Source organism: Helicoverpa armigera, chromosome 10, assembly GCF_030705265.1.
Source record: "Helicoverpa armigera isolate CAAS_96S chromosome 10, ASM3070526v1, whole genome shotgun sequence".
Lineage (NCBI taxonomy): Eukaryota > Metazoa > Arthropoda > Insecta > Lepidoptera > Noctuidae > Helicoverpa > Helicoverpa armigera.
The window spans coordinates 4,736,102-4,757,486 of record NC_087129.1 but is presented as its reverse complement, the minus strand read 5'-3'; the positions used below and the strand labels follow the sequence as shown (position 1 = coordinate 4,757,486).

The following is a 21,385-nucleotide window of genomic DNA, read 5'->3' as shown; positions in this document are numbered from 1 at the left end:
TTCAATATAGTACGACAATCAGGGATCGTTAGGCACCCCCTAGACGATCCCTGATTGTCGTACTATATTGAACTGTTTAGAAAAAATATAGCATACTTGCGATCACTAACCTTTTTTGTCAGTGGGGTAAAAAGTGTGGTCACCTTGTGCCTTAAGTTACAAGTCACACATACTATGAGCATGAGAGCATGACTATGATGACCGAAGAGTGAACCATACGTACGAAACTAGTTTATGGCGGAACGTTACTTATCTGTAACGCCTGTATACATCCTTCCTTTCCTGTATAGTCTGTATACTTTAACATTTTATTTGACAGCTGACGCGCGTACGGTAGTAAGATTTGTGAATGAGCTGTTATTTATACTAAGAATTCAAATAAAAATGAAAAGTTTTAATAGTTAACTATTTTAATTTTGTATTCCTTATAAAATAATCACAATACAATATGAACAGCAATAGTGTGTTTTTAATTACTATATTGATATTCTTTGTGGCGCAGGAAGTTCAAAGTAAGTTTTCACTACTTTTGACACGAATTTATTTATCAAGGTAAAGTGAGAGTGGTTCGACAATAGAATGTTTAAGAATGTGTGTAAGTCACTTGGCTGGTACGATTAGTTAATAAATCATAACGTTCAATATTGGTTGTGTAATTGCTCATCTATATTAGTTTAGTGAAAATAGAAAGTTTTTTTGCTATTATTGTAGGCAACTTTTTATGTTCCAGGTTTACACAAGCGATGTATAAGATGTAGATCTAGGGGAGAGCTTGGTACCTGCGGTGATCCATTTCCAATAAATGTGACTGAGAGTATTGTTGAATCTGGGCTCCATGTGGTGGCCTGTCCCTCAGGATGGTGTGGCAAGCTTATAGAGGGCACTGTGGGCACTTTCAGATCTGATGGTATGTTTTTAATAATTTGAATTTACACTGAATGGAAATAATGCATAATTCTTGCAATTACTTCTTGATTATTTTTAATGTTCTTATACAGAAAAGATTTTTTCTATGTTTAATATTGTGTGTCTGTTTGCTAATAATTCCCAATGTTTTCCAGATTATGGAGCTGCCACTGAGCGGATGTGCCTCCAACGAGCCCCAAGTGATTATGAAGAAAGGTGTGCATACACTATGTGGAACCGTAAAAAGGTTTACATGTGTTTCTGCAATGGAGACCTTTGCAACTCAGCCGTTGGGCTGTATACACACCCTATTATATTCATATCAGCTATTTTTGTAACTTTGTACAACTACTATTTTTAAAGTATAAGTATCTTAAAGAATTTGTAATATTGTGATATGTAAGCTAAGGAGATTGATGCTCTTATTTCTATTTATATTGTTGTAATGTGAAGACAATATTTGTGTAAGTACCAATTTCGATTTAATCTCGTTCTACATTTCATTTAGTTTATTCTGTCTTATAGTAATGTCAAACAAAAGGTGTATCAACTCATCTCTATGATATAAGAGATAGTAACGACATCATTTACATTTATGAAAATTAATCTTTGTATCTCATCATCTAATATAATGTGGTGTGTAGACATCTTTCAAAGTCAATACTTTTAGGCTCAATAGGAGTATTCTGCTCCATCGATGACATTAAAACCTATATGTTGTTACCAATGTAAATCAAACCAAATTTATTAATAATTGTAATTACGAACAAAAATCAAATACTCCTAAAACTTTTTAGTGTATGTAACAAAGACACAGAACATAAGAGTTGCAATTTTCATAATATTGTATATGGTTTTAAAGTACATTTCATATCTTATTATAATGCTAAAGGTGACAACAGGGTTCATTGTGTTACTTATTGCAAAATGTATAACAATTCTTATGACAATGCTCTAATGTTGTATCTACATAGTTTAATTATATTTTATGACGTTGTATTAGAATTTAATGGTTCCACAACCACAAAGTGTGTTGATAAAATTACGAATTTTGAAGATAGCTGATAAGTTCTAAAATTGTACTATTACATCAATTATTGTCAATTAAGAAACAGAAAACATTACTATCAACCAACAGGGCTTTCACAGTCTTTCTGTAAATTCCAGAATTTTTTTCACAAATGCAAGTTCTCTTTGAGTATTTAAAAAATAATCGTGATACTCATAGTTTTATAAAGAATGTTCTGAAAATAATGTGTTCATATTGTAATCTAATCACTGCCTTTTTGTTTAATTGTAATAAGAATTATTTTTACCTTTGTTAGCCAACTTAAAAAAGGATGTTCTATCTTATTATTTTGTACAGAAAATATGTATTTACAGTTATTAATTAGATGTATACAAGGTATAGAAATTGATAAAATAACGATTAAGTACTTAATGACGTCATTCCGTCCATTTAAAGACATTCCTATGTATTCCGTACTTATTGCTCATTAAATTGCCTAATTAATGAAAACACATCTATTAGTAGGATATAATAATGTGTACTATGCCTATTATAAAAATATATAAACAAAGATCTGAATCGAGATGTTGAAAAAAATCTTATTAGAATCTTTTGAAGTCCTCTAACTATGGCTGAGTTGAAGCCGACTTTCATTTCATTTAAAGGCTGCTATATGTATGTATATTTTATAAGCATTTTTTCGTAGATAGCTTTGAATGGAGTTAAATAATTCAATAAACATCAATCATTTGCTTCTCTATGGGAATTTTCCCAACTAGTTGCAAAGTTACGTAGGAAGAGAATCTCTTAAATATAAATAAAACTACATAGATTTAGTTGTGTATAATATTAATGACTTTTATTGAGTATTTTTACATTTGTATACAAATATATAATTGCATTATTTACGTTTTGTTTTGTTCGTTGATCGGAGGTTCGCTAGGGTCTGTTATAGGGCCATGTTTGGCGTATGCTACCTATCCTATGAGGTTTCAAATTGTTCTGGATCCTAAGTTCCTGGTTGGCGAGTAGTGACTCGATGTGAGGTATATCGTGGAAGTAAAGCAAACCATGGCGACTTGATCGCTGAACCGCGGCGATTGCTTCTGACCCTTCTAGTAAGTATGGGTCCAAAGATTCTGCATCTGTAAAATAAAACTATTTGCTGTTCATGGGTTCAATTCATCTGGTGTGAAATCTTGCTTTTTGCAATGGCACAATTGATTTTCTATTGTTTTATAATTAGCGACGTACAAGCAGTTATTCCACTCCCAGTCAGTAACCCAGAGAAACTGCATGCTAGTTACTACAAACACAAGCTTTGGTATAGCGCAAGAATACGTTAGTAGCCATTGTTCTACGACAAATTCACATTTATAGCGGGCAGCGGGGCACTGTGCTTAGAGGAATAGCTTAATGTGTCAATTATCTTCCCCATTTCAGTTTTAGTACAACTCCAACTTTATGCGTACACTGTAGGTAGGTAACCCACTTCTCTGTGCTGACTTACATCCAGTAGCGAATAATAACTACCCCTGTATATTCCTCTGTATATTTACTCCCTTTGGTACTACCACTATGTACTCTCTTATGTGCTCTCTCACTCCCTTATGTAAACCCCCTTTGTACTCACACCAACTACTCCCCCATCATGCACCGGAATATAGGTAATGAATGTACCTAAATGCAAAAGGTAAATTTTCAACCACATGGGTTGAATGTGGCGTGTCCACAATATTTTTAGGGGCTGGAACCGCCCTAGCTTACAGCAAGTATTCCACCACCTTGATTATCGGGACTGGTGAGATTTACAGGTCGCACTTAGGTGGTAAGTTATTATAGCTCGGCTACTTTGGGGATGTTAATACTTAAAATGAATGCATTATTTACAATAAGCTTTACCTGACAATACCTCACTGCGGCGGTGGTTGGTAGACCCAAATCGTGGCGCGTTAAACGGCGGTATGAACAGACCTTCAGGCCACAATGATTCGGGGTCTGGTGAGTCTACTTTGTACGGCGATGGAGGTAGAACGGGAATCGCAACATCTGTAATTAGAAAAAATATTAGTGTTAAGGCAAGTACGGGGTAAACTGGCAGGGACTTTTGGAGAACAGAGTTTTAGACATTTAACTTTTGGAATTCGGATAACATTTTGAAAAAATATTGATAGCCCTTATACTGCTTGCATTGCACTTCATTAGTTTGACTAGAAGACCATGGAGGACGCATCTTTCCGTCCAATATGCATCCATCCTATCACTTACGGTTGGCTTAGTAAGGGATTTTAATCCAAATTCGTATGAATGGCTAAAATTGATTTATGAAAAATATCAATAGTGTCCATTAGCAATTGACATACTGGTCATACCCATGTAATTGTTGTGCTGCCAGGGTGATCCGTGCAGTGAGTTCTCGCGAAACGTGTCTTCGTTGTTGAACGGTATTCTTGGCTTCATTCGGGGATAGCCTGTCCCTCTGGGCTGGTGTGGTGCTGAAATTGTAAATAATATTGAATTAGATCTGTTACAAGACTTCTTACAGAAATCCATAGCTATGTCAGATGCATAATATTTGTATTAACAAGAGGATACCAGCATAATCGGTTCAGCAGCGCAAAATGAATGTCCGTACCTACCAGGCGCCATAAGGGTGGAAGCCATATTTTATTTAACCTATTAGAACTGATCCTAGGAGTGGAAGATAGAATCAGCGAAAGTCCCTAAGTATGCCGTTAAACTAGAAATATACATTATTTAAACTAAAAATTCAATGAGTTGCTGTTTTCCTCCTCCGAGAAAGTAATAATCGCTCGTGTTCACATAACAAAGTGTAAATTAATGTCGAAATAAACGGTCACACGCTATCTTTGTAGTATTTTGTATGCCGAGATGACATGCAATTTTTGGCTGTTTTTTATTTATATTCTTTAAGGTATTATTAAGAAGTGCCATCGAGATGGTAATTTGTACCTAACTACGTTATCGCCGAGGGATGGCTGTTATGAACTTTGTATTCGTCTATTCTATTGTGTGACTCTCTTGTCTCTCTTCTAATTTTTTGACCTCCCCGTGCGAATCCGAAGCGAGTATTCCACGCAGAACTTGCCTACCTAATTGCTGGTTACAAATTTGTTATGATAGTGATCTATTAATTAAATACCTACAGTCTTAGAAGGCCTGCGAAAAATGGAAAAGGCTTTGATAGCTAATCCAGTGGTAGAATAGAAGCGATTATGGTAAAGAGGGGTTTTGGCTTAGAATAACAACCGCATAGGCCGATTGGTTGTAACGTTAAAGCAACCGAAATGGTCATCTTTTCATGATTAATTGTCGCACCACGATGGAACTCCCTGTGTTATGTGCAATAGGCACGCAATGAGTAGGTAGTTGCAGGAGATCTGTGTGGGTACCATTACGTACTATTTGAGTATCATCAATGTAGGACTAGTGTTGCCCTTTGGACTTACCTGGTAAGTTTCGGAAGGAAGATTGCCGGTTGCTGTTTCGCCGTGCAAGCAATGGCAAGGGGTCACCGACCCCGTGCGTGAAGCTTCGCGCGGGTGTGTTCACGCTGACATGAGAAGCGAACTGAGTTCCCGCTAAAGCTTGCGCTGTCAGTTGTAACAGCAACAGTACGCTGAATGTGCTCTTAGACATTTTGTTTGATGCCATCTGAAACAAAATATCGTACCTACCTTTATTCTGTGTCTTGAACCTTTTAGTATCCAAATCTATTATACTTAATGGAACTTTTGAGATCTATTACTTCCATCTGCCCGGACTTCTACGTTTACCAGTAGGTAGATAGATAATTTACTTATATACAGTTTTCTGCTATACCATTTTCGGAAAGGATAATTTCTATGAAGAATCCATTACGTGTGTGAATTATTTTATTTTGGAATAAATATGTCCCTAAACCACACTCAGTCATCCAACGCGATGAAAGCAACCATAACAAGCGACTGATTAAAACCCCATTAAGCTGCAAATTTTGTCTACTTAGGTTCATGGAGCAGGACATCATTATGTCATATCTAGTCATGAAGAGATATCATAGACTTTGCCCGTTTAAAACTTTAAAATAAAAGGTAATCTGGCCTAATGTGAATATCGCGTGTGGCCAAGGAGTATTTTCATTCATAAAATAATTTTAATAATTTGTTTCTAGAAAGATTTAGTGACAGCGTTTAGTTAGAGCCCTTGAACCTGTTTGCACCAAGGTTTATGGATAGGTATCTACCTACTATCTACCTACTTGACGTTATTGTTAAGTTAATCTTTAATGATTCGTCATAAAAAGGATAGATAAAGAGACGTTTGTTCCTGTTCAGTCTTCAAATACTAGGGACTCTCCATTTGTGTTGATTGTAGTAAGATATGAAGAAGCGATATGTTAGGGGGTTTGTTTTTTTCCAAATTGTGGTTTTTAGAGACTATTACATGGTTCACGGCATGAATTCAATGGTAACTTCATAATAATCATTACATCACCTACCTATCATAATTGTCATGGAATGACATACAGTCGGTTATTTACAACGTGCTAAGTGGGTTGGGTATAGGACGATCGATTACTGCGCTCGCGACGGTGAAAGATGTTTTTGAGTGACAATTTGTTTACATAATGATAGGTACGACTTAGTCACGTGAATTATGCTCAAACCACAAGCCATTAGTGGCTACTATCAGTGGGAACAATACTTTGCAAGCATCTCATTTTAAACAAATTTTAATTGATGTTATAATTAGGCCCAGCACTTCAAATGGCCTATTGACGACGTGAAAGTTTCAACGTTACTGGCTTAAAATATGCTTGAAATCAATGTTCTGATAGGTGCTTATTGATTTAGACAGTATACGTTTTTATTCCTATGTTCCTGTACCCGTAACCTTTAGGACGAACAAACGCTGCACCGATCTAATGACGCAAAGACGCTAGTGTGTCTTCAAAGAAAATTCATAGTCATCGTGAAACAATGTTTTAATAGGCTCCACAGAGCGTTAATACCCGGCTCTAAACCCTGATGAGCTACATGCCAACAATGGTATACTTATACTAATATTTAGATTACCGTCGGTCCATTTAGACGTGCAGCGGCGTGCTCTCACGCTGGCTCGGTTGCATCACAATGACTGTCGTTTGAATTGGACCTGCGCCGGAGTGCGGAGCGGTGGCGAAACGGAGACGAGCGAACATTTCATCTCGCTGTGGGATCTGCTTATAGTGCAGTTTTTTTTGGGATATCCGGGGAAATATATAGCTAAAGGAGGATGGACCTTACGTCACTAGAAGGTGAATTTCAATAATTGGTAAATGTGTAAGTAGTACATTTTGGACGCAGAAATTTTGTCTGGGTGTCTTTATCTATAGTGGCAGATATTTGAAAATACGAAACTCTGATGGACCCGCCACCACAATATAATTATTAGGGAACAATTAAGCTTCTTGTAAAAAAATCTATTTATTATTCGTTTGCAATGTTATTCTTTGATAAGATAATAAGTGTGGTCAGCCTAATGTATTTAAAATAACGGTACCTATTGGCTATGAATCAACAAACCGTTTAAATACTGACAATGCCATTTTGTTAGTCACGCTACAGAAATGAAGTTTCATTTCTAGGACAGTTCTGTCTTTATTCCCTTATTTATTCTTTTAATTTTTCCGAACTTCCAACTCTTTATCGGACCACAATTGATTCTCATACCCGTACGTAGGTAAAGCTTCCAACAGTGGTTTCACCTGTGTCGTATGGGAAATACTTGGCGCAATGGATAAAGCTTACAGCCTTCCTCGAAATAGGTACCTACAGGCTAACTACCTAACACTGAAATAATTTTTCTTTCTGAAAGCTCGATTTTAATGTGACTTAAGATGCGCGCTTGAGTAACATCCCGATTCTGAACAACTTTTTTTTATTCGCAACTTGCGCAACATTGAGTAACAGTAAAATCAGTCATTATAAATTTTTCAATAATAAATCAGTTTTTAAGACAGGGGAATAGAAACTCTGAAACAATGATTTTACAATTGGCTGCCGATAATAAGGCTTTGGTCACTACGGTTGCACTATTTCCTCACGATGTTTACTTCATCCTCAGTTAGTGGTCGGTGTCTATGATTAACTAAAAAGGGCAGTTCATTTCGTCAATGACTGACAAAACTTTATATTATGATAATTACTGCTGACAATAAAGGATTCGAGATGTTTTCTTGATGAACCTAATTAAGTCAAATGAATACAGTAGACAAATAATTTTACCAGAGGCTTTAAGAGGCTACGCTATAATAATATGGACACCTGTAAAATAGTGTATGTTTGGTTTGAATTGCAGGATCAATCTCTTATAAAATGTTTAGCGAACAAACAAATTGCAAAGTGCAATGCCCCTGTCTCGTCAAGTCGTGACGAATATTGTACATCCGACACTAATACGATTTTAGCACACAATAGTTTTCAATGGCGTCTGCAGTGTTGAAAGTTTGAGCTTATTATCGACCGTGACCCTACGTGATAACAAATAGGTTTGTTGAGTACAACCTCATCTAATGGAGTCATATGATTCGAGCACACGTTGAACATTAGGTACCCCAAGGTGAGACATCATCATTAAGTAATAGAAGACAAAGCGCATTGTTAGTGTTGTTCCGTATTTTGAACCAACGATTTTGATGTTACGAAAAAGTTTTGAATGATCTGGGTACTTGGTCGCTCACGAACAAGGAAATTATCTTTAAGCTTCAATACACGTCTTAATTACATACTAATTAACGATTTGAATATATTGGTGTCTTTTTAATTACCTACGCTAAAAAATACAGCGTAAGCAAACTCGTTCATGAGCTACCTACATTATGTTTAGGGGTATAAATCGTGTGCATACTCTTGGAAAAAATGCCTAAAAAGGCCTTCTATGAATCCCATAACTGCATCAACCTTTAATAGAACCTAACCTTAATAAATGCTTTGAATAGGAGAGCTGACATTGATTCATCGTACATAACAATCATAACCATTATCAATGTTTTATTTATTTTTAAACAACAGCCTGTGTAACTAATCGAGGTGTACTATAGTGAATTCAAACATTCGCTCCGCTTGAACGAACAATCAATCGATCACTTGTCAAAGGTAGCTCTTGAAGATACATTTCCAAAACGTGACTTCAGACAAAGCGGGTTCTAATTATCGATTCAGTGCACCATTTAGAATCGTTACAAGATTACAAAATTTCGTTGTGCAGCTATTAAAGTATCATCCCTATATTAGGTTGTTTAGTAGTACGAAGTGGAGCAAGCATCAAGAATTTGTCACGAGCTCTATAACAGCTGTCTGCCTCAAGAATGGTCACGAAACTGCATCTCGTGGTTCGTCAAGGACCTTTATGGTTATACTTAGTTGACATTGTTGTATTTGTCGCGAGAACTTCATTTGCTAGTTCTTAGGTTCTCATGCTTTGCTTTGTAGGTACTACTTCCTAAAAAGTAAATAAATAAGTAGGTACCTATAGCCGAAATTAATGACGTAGGCTTTTTACAATGTAGGTACCACTAAACTTTATATGCTTTACGTGTTTCCGAGTGTCCATTCATCCATTCTTCATTCTAATCTCCTATACAGGCAGAGGCACTCCCCTCTACACTTGTCTCTAAATGCAAATTAGTGATAGTAATTAAAGTGCATTAATGAGCGTAATGCCTCTCTTCAAATTGCGTCAGTACCTTTAGGTTTAAAGCCAAGTTATACAAACGTAAATAAGGTAACAGTGAAATTTATGGTGTTTACGTGCAGATTAGTACATCGGCATGCTCTTACAAATTCATACAAGCAACTCTTAAACGGTTAATGCATATTGAGTCGTTACATTTCTTCCGGCAAGCGAAGGGTTCACACTCCATTATTCCGATGTTGCAAGCAGTCGGCACAATATTACACATAGCTAACTTATTACTATTTGTATCTAGGATCAGCACTAACTACTAACAAGCCTGCCAATACCTAGAACCAGATGTGCGGCGTTCTGCATACAACTAATAAGGTTATTTCTTGAGAGAATGTGTGTTTGTGCTGTACCTAAATCATCGTGTAAGTATCTATTTGGATTGCTGTAATACCAGCAAATATGGAAATGAGTTTGCGGCACACTATGTACAGCACACTATATAGTATAGATCAATACGGACCAATCGGTCAATATTGACCTATACTATCACCTCATGAAAGGATGCGGTCTACTTACAAGTAACCCTGTGTATAACGGTAAGCATGTTTTTTTTGCAGATATTTTATTAGCCTCCTAAGACTAAAGCCACTAGGAACCTAAAGACCTAAAAAAAACCTTCAGTAATCCCCATATCAGGCAATCGGATATAAAAACATGGAAGTGAAGCAAATCTCATCATCATCCGCAGAATTTTAGTTAAATTACAGTAAGAACTAGGAATACCTTTTAGTACGAGTTACGAGTAGCAAGAACTAGTAGAATATTGAGTTACAGGTGAAAAACTTTCAGGGAAAATATCGCACGATGTCGGTCCTAAATACTCCGGACTCCGGACGGAGTACAAAAATCAGAGAGTATCACGGACAAAATCGCGTTTTGATGTTGTATTGTGGTATTTGTAGTGTACCTAGATAAAGTGTTAAATAATAATAAAATATTAGCTGTCAGACCTTTTATTTGCATACATTAACTATCGTTCAAGTGAAGCAACGTAAGAAATACAGAGCATAACCCGAGGTTACGTCTGAGACGAATCGGCCGTGATCTTCCGGATAGCTATCTAGATACCTGGGTTCAGTGTGCCTGTTTGTAGCACTAGCAAAACAATGGTGACGTAACTATCTTACTTTGTTGCTGGTCATTATCCTCTTGATTGTCCAGCGATTGAATATTATTTGGTATTCCATGCAGTACCTACCTACTCAATTGAAGAATTTGTTTGCCAATTTTGTAGCTTTGATACTCTTAGCTTCGTGCTCTCCATTTTTCGAAGCTAAGTCTGATCTCCATTGTTCGCTTCTTTAATTAAGATGCAACAAATATTTTTTCAATACTTAGCTGCCATCAAAAGTTTGGTAGAAAGTCTTATGTAGTTTTCTTATTCAAAAAAAGTTAAGCGATACCTTTTGTTCGAATAATTGATAAGAATACCGTTAAAGATGAGTATCTGAAAGTAGAATACAAATTCTTACATGACATAAAGAGGTCATTTTTTCGACCAAAGCCCTGCCCTTGAGAAAAAAGAGCGCCCATCGAATCTAATCAAGGTCAAAGTTAATGGTTATTGCAGCCGCGGAACTAAAAAAACTCATATCATTCCACTTATCTATGAGTATCTACACGTAATTAAAGTGGGATCTTAATTAAGTAGTAATAATTCACGTGTAATTATAAATATCGGAATGTAATTCAACGATGTATCGATATTTAATTGGCTCTATTCATCATCGAACTATTAAATTAATACTCAGAACCTTTAACCGTTACTGCATACGTCATGTTTTTCTCAAAGTACGTGTGTTATCAGCAATTCCTGCACAGGCAGCTATATCTCATGCACTGTAAATTGTAACTAAAACATCGACCTAAATTTTCTTTTAGTGTTTCATTCATTGCAGGTACGTAGGTGCTAAAACGAGCAATCTTAAAAAAAAGCACATTTAATTCAGTTGTAAATTAAATAAACGCCTAGTCCGCCCACACTACTCCCTAAATAGTAATTTCGTGACTAGACTTAGAAACTTCTAATAAAGATAAACAAAAGATCCTTCAGGTCAATAAAGGTAGGAATTTCTGAAGGTAAGACGGTAAAGTATCAGCAGCGGTGTTATTAATTTGCGAACTGAAAGGACCATTAACCTACTTTTATATCAATTAAACGTTCTTAACTTGGCTCTTGTTATAATTTGATAAGTAATGAAACAACGACAAACTTGGGAACGTAGTAAAATAATATCTTAATAATGTATATCGTTCATATAAACGCAAAGGATGTGTCCGCGGGGGGTTTTTCAGGTTAAACAGATGAACTTGCTAGCCAATGACTGTTCATGACTGAAATGTACATAGGTAAGTAGTTCTTTCGTAATCATGAGAGTTTCGGATAAGCAAGAAGGTTGAGTAGTTGGTAGTAGTCTGAATTTATTGACTTCGTTATAAGTGTGTTTTGGAAACTAAATTTCACATAGTTGGTAGTACTTACATAGTGAACTTTATAATTTATCCAGTAGAAATCTTCAGAAGTCCGAATTTTCCTCTCAAAAAAAAGGGCATTACAATTTTTTATCGAAGTCATAGTCATCATCTTCAATTATCTTTGCAGTAATTTAAACTGATTGGGTAAAATTAATTTAAATAAAACATCATCTGTATTTTTGACCCTATAGATCATACCTATCAATGACTCATAGATAATTATTATTTATTTATTTCTTGTAGATCCGTGTCTGGATTTTTCGCATTGTTTTATTTTAAATGGTTCTGTTTCGTATTTCGTAAGCGTTTAATTGAAAGATGAGTAGCGTTCAAATTGTTAATTAAAATAATAATTATTATTATGGAGGCACGTACTCGTGTATTATTTTGCCAACTATTAAGTAATTTGTGATATTACACAAGAGTCGATTAATTTTAACCATAATTTTGAACATAGGCCTAATAATTTTAAGGTAATGAGAAGCCAGGTAGTAGTTAACAATATTTCAATTACTTCGATAATATTGCGGTTTATTGATAACACAAACGTGACTTGCTTTTGAAAGGAAAAGGCAAAGGTAGGTATTATGAGTGGTGACTCATCTGAAATAACCTGACCACAATATAAATACTTTCTCTGACTATAAAGTTGGGTATTTGTACTGTTACTATACGCAATTTAAATACGTATTATATAGGTAACAACCTACATTGGTACACATTGCCGTAATGACGCAGCTAAATTGGAAATGATACAGTTTTGTGAAAGATCCGCATCTAATGACCCCACAATTTTTCAATTATTTTCCTTACGAAATATGTATACCTAGGTATGGGTCACGTATGGAGACATACAATCATGTATGAGTATATATCTGCTTACAGATCTTTTCATAACATCTATGTATGTACTCGTATGTTCCCTAATAATAACAAAGTGCCCTATTTTTGCCTAAGTTAATCTTCACCTTATACGTTCTTGACTATGTTCAAAATTACTCTGCAAACATATCTATAAAATCAAGTTTTCCAAAAAGCTTTATTTTCGTTTACCTACAGGAAAAAAACGAGGAAGGATTGTATTTACGTAATCCGAAGATCTTGTTATGTATGACGATAGAATTTGAAATGCTAAAATCCCGGTCAGCATCACGTGCTACCATCGATATTAGAAAGAGGTGTGCAACCTTTCTAACTCTGTTAGGTACAAGATCAGCTGATGAATTAAAAGTATGAATGGACTTTGACTCATAGCTATAATAACGATGAGTCGAACTTTGATCGATGATTTTGACTCCGGTCTCCGTTATATAAGCTTTTATTTATAGTGGAAAGTGACGGTGCTAAATTCTCACCTCAAAACTAGTTGTTAACAATCCATATTTGGAATCAATGAGAGGGAATAATCATATAATTATATTGATTAAAGGGCCCTCTAACTAGAAGTAAGTATGTAGGTACTTCTGATGTCATGTACCAAAAGTTATTTTGTAAGTAATTTCAAATCCTTTTAAACTTGAAAGCCTTACAGATATTCTAATAGTCATAGATATACCTAGTAATATCCGGTATTGTGAAAGGCCCTAAATTACGTTCGTAAAGTACTACAACTTACTTCAGCTTGTCAAAAGAAAAGCGTCCGGTATTGTTGTCAATGGTCACGCAAGCGTGTTCTAAAAATAAAAATACCATCATCAGCTTATGGTTCCGCATCATTATCGATTCCGTATACAGACGCATAGAAGGCGAAAGTTACTTTTATAATCACATACTTTTAGCTATTGTACGCGTGTTAAATAAATAGATAAGCTTGATTTTCTACAAACAAGACTGCTTAGAAACAAATACCTAATATGTCTTCCTACCAATAGGTACAGATGCATTTCTAATTGAATGAGAACATAATTTTATATTTCGTACGTGAACACAACTGCAGAGCACCGTCGTGCCTCACAAATATCATTAGTTTTATCTGTTCTGAAATATCGACACGTTCGCTCTTGGATTGGATTCAGAATATAATATGACTCTAGGTTTTCATAAATTAGTATATCTGAGGGTTATCTTAACAATAGTCGAGAGGGACCACCCACAGATGTAGCATGTTACAAATATGAGCAATTGTGACGAATCAGTGTTAACCAACGAAGAATTCAATTCTAAGAAAATTCTGAATGTTGCATCAATTACGCCTCATTGCATTGATAAACGACAGACGCCTTCACCTAGTTGTGGGTGTAGGATTCAATTAAGTTTGTTGCTAAAAGAGAAGGTGTCTGCGCTTTTATTGCAGTAAAGGGACCTCGTAAAGTCGTCTGTAAAACTTAGTGGATAACATACCCGAGGAAGTGGAGCAATAGCAGTTCGTGATCCACGTCACAGTCCCACAATGGGAACTATATTGCCAGATGCGGTTCGATTTATTGCGCAAACCGACCTTCACACCTTCGCTTGATCCTGTTCTATATTAAACAAAGTTTCGTAGAATATAATCATATGCATCGTTAAATAGCGCGAATAAATAAGCTTTTATCTTGCCCATTCATATTGATGATACGATAAATTGTCTGATAGCCCACACAGAGGATATCACGATCTTTGTAAAAGTAAATGTAATGATTCGACACGGTAATACCTACTAGAGGTACTTACCAGCAGCTGCGGATGCATAAATTCTTAATTTAATTGCTGGTTAAAGATGCGATGCTATTGAACATAACATGATTAATTGGTTACATTTATGAATTACACTATGATTAAACAAAACTTGTTAGTGATTAATTAATATGTAATGTATGATATCGATTTCGAGTAAGGAACGTCTAGATCAATAAAAAATAATAGGAGTGACAAGGTTGATTGAGATCCACTAAGATAAAATTTCGAGGACGGTCACGATGTGCGTGCAGCAAGAATTCGGCAGGTATTTGTTATTATATCAATAATTGCAGTTTGTTACATTTATGATGTTACCAGCTCATGGTCAGATCATGACACGAGGAGATGAGGCAGGAGTTATCTGATTATTTTATGGCAGATGTACGAATTAATGAGCTTGAAGAATTTAAATATGAATTTATTTGCATGCTCGTGGAACAAGCATTCATATTAGAGTCACATTTGTAGTTTTATGATTGGCCCATAAGATGTTCATAGTACGTAGTAATTTATTACTTGAAGATATTACTTGTAATTTTTAATTGATGCACCCATAAAATACAAGGTAAATTATTAAGTCGTGCACTAAATCATGGTATGGTCTAATTAGGCAAAATATTTTCATGTTGGCTGTAGGCAAAAATGGTCAATATTTGCAGTTTGGTAAATCGGCTATTAGATGATAATAATATGACGACTGCAATTAAAATATTTTGATTAAAGATAAAACGTACAGATAATGACTTAATAACGATCATTTTGATAAATCTGTCTGGATCCTTTGAAATCTAATCGATTTATGTTTGGCTGTGTAGGTCATTAATTATAGAAGATTAACAAATACTGCGCCATTTAGAGTAAATTACACATGCAACTAAGTATGTACCTACATTGGTTTAAACTCCCACGTAGATATGGGGATTTGAATTATAATGAAATGTACAAGTAAGTATATAAGTATTGCAATAGTTTATGCCGTTGCAATGCGACATTATCTTACTGAAAAAGTTACAGTTTATTAAATTGTGCTTTATTTGAATTTGATAATATAACTGAATCACGAACAAACAAAACTATAGAATTACCTTATTTCTTTAAAATAATTGCCGCCAGTCAGGCGCGTTTTGTTCTAGGAACTATTTAATGCGCTAAACTGCATTTAGTACTGAATAAGGCTGCAGTGCGCGGTGTTAACAGTGCCTACTGCAGTGTAGTTTCAAAGGGGAACAAATATAATGACCACCATAAAATGCTTTGATACCCTAAGTTTTGCAACCAGAAATATCTACTGAACACCAGAAAAATAAAGTCTAAAAATGTAATAGTACCAGCTATTTTAGTCACGACTTCACTTTAAATTGTATTCGACCACCAAATTTAGTAAATGATCACCAACTCTTGACGACCAAATTAATGTATCATTTTTGCCTAAATAAGTCACTGTGATTGCCATAAAATGTAGGCTTATTACCAAATAAAGTATTATGATGCCATATTAAGTTATGTGTCCGGCTTGCAATGCATGCGTGAGTGTCAGTATGACAAGTGACAGGGGAAAATGGAAGAAAATGACATATTGCGCCGACGCCAAGTAAAATTTTGAACAGGGCAGGAGAAAGAAGAAGAAGAATGTGTTTCTCAATACACTCTTATCGCACTGTTTAGAGGCATGCAATAGACAATTTTCCACGCTAGTGCAGGGAAAGGGTCCCCATAATGTTATTACATTTATTTTATCAGGCCGAACTTATTTTTTTGGAGTCAGTTTACTTAAACAGGATAGCAAGATGTAAAAACTTTTTTGATGATCATTTACTACTTTTGGTGATCATTTACTACTTTTGGGATAACAATGATTTTTTTGGACTCATTTTGCTTAAATAGGATAGCAGAATTTAAAAACTTTGGTTATAATCTTACTTTAAAATGGTGGTTTAATTTTGGTGATCATTTACTATTTTTGGCTTACGCATGATTTATTTTGGAGTAATTTCACTTAAATAGGATAGCAAAGTGTTAAAACTTTGGTGATAGTTTTACATTAAAATGCGAGTTTCATTTTGGTGATCATTTACTATTTTTGTCTGCTGTTTGTTACTATATCTGGTGATCAGTTAAACATAAGCCGTTTCAAAGTTTGTGGGGAGCATATTGTGAAAATTGTTTTATTATTAACTGTGTTTCTCCTTAGCAGTGGATTGAAGGGGTTACATAATATAATAATGCATAGGATAGAGTGTGACATTATACATACCGCACTGACATCTAATCAATATAAAATTACGGTTCTTGCAGGATTAATGTATGGACTCGTTGGTGGGCGGTGCTAGCATCGAGTGTGTGAAATAAGCTAACGCCGCTTGGTTTTAAATATTGATAACCGCTTTACGCTCATTTTTGTACCTAAGTGCATGCCCCCGAATTCATTTAAAGAAAAAAACGAATAAGACCAGATAAATATGCCTATGTGTCAAATCACTTATAATGACATTAGCACCTGAAGAGATTGGAATTGTTAATTAAGTTTTTTCAGTTAGTCAAGGAAGAGCTTTTAAAAGTTCCAACACATTGCTTGAAAATAACCCTGATTTATCTGGTGAAACATTTTACCAACGCGTGAAACGTACCAGCCTCTGAACCGGTACTTAATCCTATCAAGACGCTAGTTACTGCTAACACGAATAGATAAAATCCATTAGGCGTTAGTAATCCGCTCATGTTATATTGTGTAAGATCATCGCTGTCTATTAACTTATTACACGCACCGATTCAAGTTCACACCATGCTGATCTAATCACGCGAATGATATCTGAGTACTTACTCACTAATCCTCAGAAATTGTAACTCGTGATTTGATTATTTCGATATGATTATTTAAGTAGGGTGTAATGAATTACTTGTTAAGATTGTAGATTCAGGGTTAGGTCAGATTTATGATGATGATGCAATCCCGTGAGGTACCTATCTCTTACCAGAGACATAGGGCTGGTCGGCTTTTCCATGAACTCTTTTAAATCTTGAACAGCAAGTTCAGCGAGTAACTTCGATGTCCTTCCTTACAGTCGAGACAAGTTGAGGCAGCCACTGCCTTGGAGGCAGGTTAGGTGTAGAAAAATTTTGGCACAAATAGCTACGTGAAAATCAGCGAAAATTTACTGACCAACGAAATCAGAAACCGATGATTACTAAACCAAAAACAAATTGAAATGAAAATGAAATACTGCTGATTTCGATACTCTTCATTAAGTTGAAAACAAAGAACAAGTATGAAATATGACAGTATCGTTTAACGGAGCCCATACAATACAAAGCAATCGTCATCATGAACACAAGAGAATGTTGTGCCATCAATAAGGATTTGTTGAAGATAATGCTATTAGTTGCGAGATTATGTGCGCACGCGATGTGGACTCGCATGGGTATAATGCATGAGAAAATGCGCTCCTGGAGTACCTACTTACTCCATGGAGCAGTTCTTTGTTAGAACACTATAATGATAACCATCCAGCGATACGGTCTATATATAATATAAGTAGTAATTTTGTTGCGAAATCAATTTTTTTTAAAGTTTGTAACTATCGTTCGAAATCTCAGCAGCAATGTCTTGCTACTCTCACATTCTATTTATGAGATAAAATACACTCACATTTCGACTAATGCTATCCTGATTGCCAACAAATATTGTCTTAGCAAGCAATTAAAAAATTAATAAGTAAGGGCTCTATATGCTCACCATTTTGTAAGTGCTTGTGACAATAAACCTGACATTGACACGCCTTAAAGCCTAATCGTTTAATAGCAAATCTGTGTTTTATTGACTGCACGTATGAATTGTAGTGTTTGCGGTCCAATTAGCGTTAATATTATAGTGAAGGTTTTAAGACATGAACAAATTGTTCGAAGTTTAGTTTTAGTAGGTAGGTACCTTAAGGTATATTATTTGTTTTCCTTTCAATCGAGTTGTGTAATGAAGTCTGGTATCGTCATATCGGCAACGTCTCCGCTAAATATTGCTTTAATCTTAGATTACAAGCCGATCGGTAGGTAATCGATGTGTGAGGCAAATGGGTGCAGGTAGTAGGTACCTATCACCTGTACCTACGAGTAAATGCTCTAGGAATATAAATTAATTTTAAAATCTGGGTACTCAGGATAAGGGGTGAATTTTGTAAGAGAGACAAGAACGCAATCCTGTTAGCGACATATGCCTAGACCTTTAACAACTATCTGTCCTCCTCAACCCAGTTTTCCGAGGGCAACCCGTTAGCCCTAGATAAGAGTGGTAGTCAGACATTCTTGCTTTTGCTGGCAGTCAACTTGTAAAGACTACCAAATCTGTTACAATTAAAAAACAGCTGGGTCTATCTTGCTAAATATATTAATCCGTGAATGTGACCAACCAGTTTAACGTGGTTAGCGTAGTTGCTCGTCATATTTATTAAGATAAATTAATTGAACACGAGCATTTTAAGATCCGATGTTTGTTAAGCAATTACTTAACTGAATATCCCACCTAGACGCCAAATTGGCATTTAATTACATATGAGTAATAAAGAAAAGGTAGATGTTTTTGTTGTGGAGCCTCGAGGGACGACCTTGTAAGATTGAAATGGATAAATTTTATCTGAGTTTACTTCATCTGATGAACAGGTAAGTAGTCACACGACTAGGAATCAACTAATATTTACGGTAATACTAGAGTGTTGAAGCAATCCTAGGGAATGTGTAGCCGTTCATCACAGCCTTCCTTTCAGTAATGGCTGGTCAATAAAATGACGGGTTTTATGACAAATTGGACTCGCGACTTTATGGATTCGAGTGGTTTTTAATGTTAACTGTCTTGTTCGAGTTGTACTTCTTATTTGTAGTTAATTTGTAGACCAGAAAAGCTTTTAAGTACCTATACATATATTCACTTTCAATTTGGTTTTAATTTGAACAAAAGCTGAAAATTGATAAGCAAGTAGATAGCAAGTAGGTACCTACTTTTTTATTTATGGTTATCAGTGGCAAAAAATTTAAATACGACAGCAGCAGTCATAGATAAAAATAGAAACCCATTTATATTCAAATCATTAAAGGAAATTGGGCAGTTACAATGAAATGCAATATTTTTCTTGCAACAACATTAGATAACTTTGCCTTTGTCTACTTATTTAAAGAGTGCACCAGTGTTTACTCGATAGCTTAGCTTACAAATAAGAAGGTACTAAGGTATTTATAAACGGACCTGCTTAGGCCTCAAACTCGTTCGGAAGCGCGAAAGCCGTTGTGCTTACTTACGTTTGTTCCTAAGTATCACATGATGAGTAAAAGTTGGGTATCTAAAGCCTATTGTTCTGAGCTTATGAGATTGTCTGTAATTACTCTATGATTCATGTATTGGGTATGAACTAATGCAACAAAAGACATAGTTTTTTTCTGAAAATTTGGTAGGCACTAACGCATTTTACTGAAAACATGCGTTTTTCCTTGTCTTGCGTAAATTATTCCCTACTTATTATTGTAGTTTACCTACGGATATACGTTACGTATATGTAGGTATTACCTAAAATACTAAGGTATTCCAAAAACGACAGTTGTTCAATATTAAATAGAAAGTTATTGCATCAGATTCAAACATAGTACCTACCTATCTGAATTAATATCATTCAAAACACTGGTATTTTACTATTGTCACATGACAAATTACATAATTTGAAATATATTTTTTTAATTTGCGTAATTTAATGCACTAAAGCGGACCCCGGGCCCGGAAGGGCAACCGCTAGGATGGACAACGCTAGGATGATGATGATGATGAATGCACTAAAGGACGTTTCGAAAAATGGAAGCTTTGACGCCTAAGCTGGTGACCTAAATATGCAGGTAATCATGAACAATGGTAAAGAAATGTTTGCACTTCATAGGTATGCTCCCTTATAGGATGTGCTGTTTTCGTTATAAAGTAGGGACCTAATTAAAAAAAAAACATTCTAGGTACCTATCTGAAAAGTTTTAGTCGATCGATTTTTTTTTGAGTTTATTAGCATATTGTAAAAAAATAAATTAAAATCGTAGGTAATCCTTATTATACGAATTTGGATATCCATGCTCAAAATAATTTTGGTACAAATTATTTAATGGTGAACTTTTACAAAGTTTAACTTACCATATTTCCGAGAAGTGGGTTTGTTTTGAAAAGCTGCTACTTGAAAAGTATAAATTAAAAACTTTATGTTCTTGTTTATTATTCAATTACAATAAATCACTAGCACAAGAAAATAATAATTTTAATTTTCGGACATTTGACATTCGTTTCCCGCCAAAACCATCGGTACGCATGCGCGACGTTACCGCGCGTCGAAACTTCTGCTCGCGCTCGGTTCGGGCCGCAACCGTTCACCTGCCAACCGTTTCTCCCCGGGAGAATCAAAGCACGTAATGCGCCTTATGAAAGCAATGGCCGTGGAAGGTTAGAATTTTGTGCACTGAGACACAGCCTACTACAGGCTTTTACTGACCGCTGAACTGTCTCCTAATCTACCTTGCCGTGAGGAGTGAAAGGCGCGATACAGGTCATGCTTTACTGGTCCATATTATCGCAGAAAGTCATCAGAAAATGCA

The 21,385-nt window shown here is 35.5% G+C and overlaps 2 protein-coding genes across 5 annotated transcripts; one reads left to right on the top strand and one right to left on the bottom strand.

The window, feature by feature from the left end:
* Positions 1–299: 299 nt before the first annotated feature.
* On the top strand, positions 300–2,823 carry Rtv (retroactive). Of its 2 annotated transcripts, none has more exons than XM_021328239.3 (3): positions 300–512; positions 731–907; positions 1,062–2,823. In XM_021328239.3, exons 1-3 carry the CDS (start codon positions 449–451, stop codon positions 1,265–1,267), a joined length of 447 nt encoding a protein of 148 aa, XP_021183914.3. In that variant the 5' UTR covers positions 300–448; the 3' UTR covers positions 1,268–2,823. The 2 variants fall into 2 exon arrangements, with proteins under 2 accessions (XP_021183914.3, XP_049696944.2); XM_049840987.2 differs by lacking the exon at positions 300–512 and adding an exon at positions 535–552.
* A 31-nt stretch (positions 2,824–2,854) lies between these two features.
* Positions 2,855–21,210, bottom strand: LOC110371831 (uncharacterized). Of its 3 annotated transcripts, none has more exons than XM_021328234.3 (5): positions 20,931–21,210; positions 5,386–5,590; positions 4,288–4,410; positions 3,818–3,964; positions 2,855–3,060 (listed from the first exon to the last, which is right to left on the bottom strand). In XM_021328234.3, the coding sequence occupies exons 1-5, from the start codon at positions 20,931–20,933 to the stop codon at positions 2,855–2,857; spliced, it is 684 nt and encodes a 227-aa protein (XP_021183909.3). In that variant the 5' UTR covers positions 20,934–21,210. The 3 variants fall into 3 exon arrangements, with proteins under 3 accessions (XP_021183909.3, XP_049696943.2, XP_021183911.3); XM_049840986.2 differs by lacking the exon at positions 20,931–21,210 and adding an exon at positions 14,462–14,486; XM_021328236.3 differs by lacking the exon at positions 20,931–21,210 and adding an exon at positions 6,994–7,045.
* Between the last annotated feature and the right edge of the window lie 175 nt (positions 21,211–21,385).